Source organism: Otolemur garnettii, unplaced genomic scaffold (genome assembly GCF_000181295.1).
Source record: "Otolemur garnettii isolate 467f Iridium unplaced genomic scaffold, OtoGar3 scaffold00012, whole genome shotgun sequence".
Taxonomy (NCBI): Eukaryota; Metazoa; Chordata; class Mammalia; order Primates; family Galagidae; genus Otolemur; species Otolemur garnettii.
Window position 1 is genome coordinate 27,540,123 of NW_003852407.1, and position 6,439 is coordinate 27,546,561.

The 6,439-nt window shown below is 37.6% G+C and overlaps 1 protein-coding gene across 1 annotated transcript in view; it reads right to left on the reverse strand.

The window, feature by feature from the left end:
- RIOK3 (RIO kinase 3) overlaps positions 1 to 6,439 on the reverse strand; it is a 24,407-nt gene that overhangs the window by 8,614 nt on the left and 9,354 nt on the right. Inside the window, exon 7 of the mRNA XM_012802067.2 lies at positions 6,220 to 6,347. Coding sequence (XP_012657521.1) covers positions 6,220 to 6,347 — 128 coding nt within the window. The remainder of the gene's footprint in view (positions 1 to 6,219; positions 6,348 to 6,439) is intronic.

Genomic DNA, 6,439 nt, shown 5'->3' on the forward strand with positions numbered 1-6,439 from the left:
CTGAGCTGCCTGAACCACAGGCGCCGAGCCAGGAACTACATTTCCAGAGGACAGAATCTGAATCAAACTACCAACCATATTCTCCCAGCTAGCCACTCCTTCATTTAGTCTCAAAAGGTTGGGATCCTCCACCCTGGTCACTTCCTGGGCAGCTTCATTTACCAACAGTTCTAAATACTATCTGTATATAGATAACTCCCACATTTCTATCCCAGTCCTGACTTTCCCTAGAACTTCAGGCCCATTTATCCAATTCCTGCTTGACATCATCTGGATGTCTAACAGGTATCTCAAATTTAATTAAGCCCCAAACAAAACTCTTGATAAATGTGCCCTAGCCCTCCCCTTCCTCAGGCTCTCGGCTCAGTAAACAGGACCACCACCAGCTGCTCTAGCCTGGAATCCAACAGTGTGCAGTATTCATTCTACCTTCAAAGCACAACCAAGCGCTCTTCGACTCTCCACTTCCACTACCACCTCCTGAGTCCAAGCCCCACCATCTCTCATTTAAGCCAAGGTAACTTTTTAACTGATCTTATTGCTTCTTCTCTTATCTTCCTATAATTCATTTTCCACAAAGCAATCTGAGTAATCTTTTGAAAATAAAAACCAACTCACAGCTTTGGTTCCCACTACAATTAAATAAAGAGCAGACTCCGCAGGCTTATGAAGTCCTACCTGACCTAACCAAGCTTATTTCTCCAGCTTCCTCTCCCCGCTTCACGTACTCTGCTCTAGGTCACTCCCTCAAAGATACAACTTGAACATGTCCAAAGGCATCAGCATTAGCTGTTCTCTAGTCCAGAACACCCTTCTCCTGATCTCTGATATATCCTAGATGTGTCATTCAAATGCCACTTCACCAGATAAGCCTCCCGTCCTACTAGTCACTATGACATCACCCTATTTAAACTACATGCAAGCACATACCTGATTATTGTAGTGGAGGAAATTTAAGGGTGGGGGGAAGCACACTGTATTACAGCAGGGACCTTCCTTGCACCATTCATTACTGTATCCCCATTACCTAAGAGTATTGTATTCTGCTGTGTACGTAGTATAATGTGCTCCTATGTATAATGCACCCCAATGTTTTTGGCCCAAACTTTTAGGAAAAAAACATTTTTTTTGTTTTAATTTTCTTTTTTTTTTTTTTTTTTTGAGACAGAGCCTCAAGCTGTCCCCCTGGGTAGAGTGTCGTGGCATCACAGCTCACAGCAACCTCCAACACCTGGGCTCAAGCGAGTCTCCTGCCTCCGCCTCCCAAGTAGCTGGGACCACAGGCGCCCACCACAACGCCCGGCTATTTTTTGGTTGCAGCCGTCATTGTTGTTTGGCGGGTCCGAGCTGGGGATTCGAACCCGCCACCTTAGGTGTACGTGGCTGGCGCCTTAGCCGGTTGAGCTATAGGTGCCGAGCCTTGTTTTAATTTTTTAATCCAAATTTTTGTTTATATATAAGTACTTGTTTTTTGCATTATAAAGAAATCTTAGCATTTATTTCTGAATGAAGAGTTCTATTTTTAACACATAAGCGTAAAGAAAAGAATTAAAAAGAGATTTATATAAATACAGAATTAGTACTACCAATTTGCATAATGCATATCCTTATTTTTCCTCTCAAAAATTTAGGTCAAAAAGTGTACATTATACACACCAAAATACAGTACCTGGCACATAGTAGCTACTCAGATAGTGGTGAATGGACAATTAAGTTTTTAGGGAGAAAGATTAGAGACTGTATACAGAGAAGAAATTTCCAATAATTTAAAGACATTATGACTGAAGAGGCTAGATTTTGAGATGATGAACTCCCTATTACAGGAATAGTATAACCACACTGTAGGCGAGGCCCTATCAAAAATACCCTTAAAAGAGATTCTTTACTTGGAAGGTCTCTAGCATAGAGTCCAAATTATAAGATGCAACTTGTCGTTCTCCAACTGAAAAACATCCTGTTTCTTAGCAAATGACACAACCTTCTGCCCTGCTTTTAAGGTCCTCCTTACTAATTTCAAGTTTGCTAATACAGGTTTTCTTCCTATTATTGTTAAACGTATACCTTCCAATCTACTCAGTGCCTAAATTTCAACCTTCCCATTCTTAGCCTTTGTCTTAAAGAATTAAACATTAATTAAATATTAACAGATGAAGATTAAGTTCCCTTTGATTATCACTCAGGTAGTTTCATTCCCCATCCCTGCTCACCAGAGGCAACATTCCCCATCCCTGCTCACCAGAGGCAATCACTGTCATGAATACTGTATTACTAGCACTTTTTAAAAGATACATTAAGTATATGCATGCATAAGCATCTATAAATATCCATTATATATTATTTTCTGTATGACTTTAAAAATTTAAATAGATGATATACTGTATATATTCTATGACCAGACTTTTGTACTCAACACTAGATTTTTTTAAACCTATTTTTAAAAACCAGGTTGAGCTCTAACTTCATCATGATGCTTTCTCTGAACGTTGACAGGCAATGATCTTGTTCTGTTCTCTATTCCTATCCCACATAAGGTCTCATGTGCATATAACTATTATGTAATTATCTTTTACGGACCATAATGATCCTTACTGTAATTTTCTCATCTTGGCTATAACATAAACTCTTCTCAGAGTAGAAAATGTGTCTTATATTTTATGCCCTAAAAAAATCTAGTACAATCTAGTACAAGTTACTATTTGAGTAACTACTGATTGCTTGGCCAACCTAAGAGTGATAGAAATCAGAAGAGCTTTGTGGGAGGCAGAATTCTAAGATGGCGCCCAAGATGCCCACTTATAGGCATACCCTGGAGACTCCCCATTTAAGTGTGGGTGGGATAGCTGCCAGCTGCACTGAGTTATGTTATATGGTAAAGGTGATGGTCTAGTCCATGGGTGTCCAATCTGTGGCCCATGCAGATTTTGTGAGGACATTTTTTTTTAATGTGGTGTAGGATATTAGATATCAAGAAAAGTATGCATGTAAAAAAAGTATGCAGCTTTTATTAGTATTTGTGTATTTAGTGTGTCACCCAAAGAAACGCTTCTTCCAATGTGTAGCAGAGGAAAAAAAAAAGGAAAGGTTGAACAATCTTAGTCTAGTCATTCCCATGATTATATTTCACTATCTAAGACTTATTCTTAGCAGACTGGAGTGAGAATTCTTCTGCTGGCTTTGAAGGAATGAGCTACCATGTGAAAGGGTCTGTAATAGGCCCCCATGGCAAGGAACTCAGGAGCCTTAAGGAGTTGAAACCAGCTCCCAATTGACAGCCCACAAGTGGTGGGATCTCAATCCTATAGCCCCAAGGAACTAAAAGGTACCAACGGAAAAGGGGGCCAAGCTCCAAAAAGGAGCACACAGCCTGGCCAACATCTAGGTGGCTGCCATATGTGAGGCTCTAAGCAGAGAACTCAGCTAAGCCATGCCCAGACTTCTGGTCAAATGAAACTATCAGATAATAAATGAGTGTTGTTTTAAGCTACTATGTTTGTGGCAATTGGTTATGCAGCACAGAAAACCAATAAACTTTTAAAAGAATTTACTCTCAGTTGTAGAAAACTAAATGCTCCCTAATTTTGCTAACTCAGAAATGCCACAGTATGATACCAATTCCACCAGAAAGAAAGAGAGATCATTCATTATATTGGAGTATCACTAAGCATAACACAAAATGGAAAAAGGATAAGCAAGACAGTTGACAAGAAAAAGAAATACAAATGGCTAATAAAGCACTTGGAAAAAATGTACAACCTTAATCATAATTAAATAAATGCACACCAAAATACTAAGATACTACTTTTCATGTACTGTGAAAAAAAAAACCATTAAGTTTGATAACATTAAGCATTGGTGAAGATCAGGGAAAGAGGTTCACTGCTGGTAGCAGTCTAAATTGGTGAATTATCTCACAGGGCAATTTGGCAATTACTACTGGCATGCAGAATACACATATGCTGCAAATTTGACTAGCTCGTAAAGAAAATTACATTTGCTCTACCATTAAAAGATAAACACACATCCAAGATTCTAGTCTTTGGCATGATTTACAAGAAAAAGTTTTCTAAATTTGTAATAAATTTTTCAAAAATCAAAGAAATCAAGAAACATCCTTGCTACAAAAGCCAGCTCAGAACCCAGTGAGCAAAATCAGGCACTCCCCATTCAATGTGGCCTTCTACTACTTAACAAAAAGGGGGGGGGAAATGCATTATTAATCTTTGCCCCAGCAATTTCTGTTAGGAATTTATAATAGCTTAAAGATATTTTGCAAAAGCACATTAAGATATATGTACTACAACATTCTATACAATGGAATGTACTATTTTAAAAACTAAGGTGGCATAAACTAGTAACATAGAATAACATATTAACCAAAAAACTGAACAAAACTAAGATCCTAAATGTAGAGTATAATCTCTTTTATATGAACAAAATGAAGGACATGTGTGTAAAAAAATTTCTAAAAGATTAAAAACTATTTATAGAGGTTACCTCTAAAGACCCATGAGGTGACAGCAGGTAACATGAAAGCTATTGTCCATTTTAACCCTTTCTATAAAGTTTTAATTTATCATCATGAGTAAGCTTTTATTTTAAAATAATCTGAACTATTTTAAAATAGTATTTGTTTAGTTTCAGAGAACCCTCAGCTGGGAGTAAAAGCTAAAAAATTGAAAAATTAGCCAGACATTGTGGCAAGCACCTGCAGTCCCAGCTACTGGGGAGCCTGAGGCAAGAGGATTGCTCAAGCCTAAGAGTTAGAGCCCAGGAGTTAGAGGTTGCTATGAGCTATGATGCCATGGCACTCTACCCAGGGGGACAGGGTGAGATTCTGCTTAAAAAAAAAAAATTAAAAAATAAAAATAAATAAAATTAATGAAGTTTAGTAATATGCTTCAGATCACATCATTTGAAAAACATAAGTTCATGGGCGCCGCCTGTGGCTCAAGGAGTATGGTGTTGACCCCATCTACCAGAGGTGGCAGGGTTCAAACCTGGCCCCGGGCCAAAAACTGCAACAACAACAAAAAAGGAAAACATAAGCTCATAAGTTATTTTATACTAACACTCATTTTGACCCTTTTTATTTTGGAACTTAAAATATAATCTGATGTATTATTATACAAGTGTATATGCTTATCTAGAAAGAGAGACTAGTTAATCAAGAAACCAAGTCCTTACACTTACCCAATGATCATCTGAATACTCTTTTAAAACACAATAAATGCCTTTTAAATCTTAAAAAATTACTACAATATCTTTTTTTTTTTTTGAGACAGTGCCTCAAGCTGTCACCCTGGGTAGAGTACCATGGTATCACAGCTCACAGCAACCTCTAACTCCTGGGTTCAAGTGATTCTCTTGCCTCTGCCTCCCAAGTAGCTGGGACTACAGGCACCCACCACAATGCCTGGCTAGTTTTTGGTTGCAGCCGTCATTGTTGTTTGTTGTTTGGTGGGCCCGGCTGGATTTGAATCCGCCACTTCAGGTGTATATATCTGGCGCCTTAGCCACTTGAGCCACAGGTGCCGACCCAACAATACCTGTAATCTGTTTTAACATATTGTAAACAATATTAAGGTAAAGGAATAGCTGAGGCAGTACATTACAGGTGGGGTTCAGTGGTAAGTAACCAAAAGACTTCATTTCCTGAGCTTAAGGACATTCACTAACAGGCTTTGCTTTATAAAATGTCTCTCTTCCCCATGGTATTCATTACTAACCTAAGCCCTTGTGACAAAAATAAGATCTAAAATGACATAAAATCTTTAAATGAAGCTTTCTTACATAATATAAGCATTATTTAAAGCTAGTATTTCTTAAAGTAAGGATCAGAGTTAAAATGATTCCTTAAAGAAAGAAATCAGAATGAATGTAAGCATGTCCTCCCCAACTTAGTACCAAAGGGCTCCATATGAAAAGACCATGGGTTTCGGGTCAAACCCAGGTTCAAATTTTGCACCACCACTTATACAAGCCTATATGATCTAGTGTGACTGCAACGGTGTAAAAAATCATATGTGCATTGAAAAAAAAGACAAGACAAATTTACCTAAAATAATTAATGTTTCTCTCTAACTAGTGGTTTTAGGATTATATTTTTCTTTTTACATCTTTATATTGTCTAGACTTTCTACGGTTAACGCTTAAAATTACTCTGCTTACATGCAACATTTCTTTGGGGAGAAAGAATGGTATTGTATTGTGTTCATTTACCTCCCTCCATAAGCATGAAAGACAACAGACTCCTTTCCTGTGCTAATACAGCCTGTGATTGTCTCCAACATTCCAGAGTTGACCATTTTATACATAAGTAAACGTGTCTTAGGATCAACTGCTTTTTCCTGAAAAAGATAAAGCACTATGAGTGAAAATAACTATTAATCATAAAACATTTTCTAAGCCATTTCTAACATGTAATATTCAAAAGAAATAT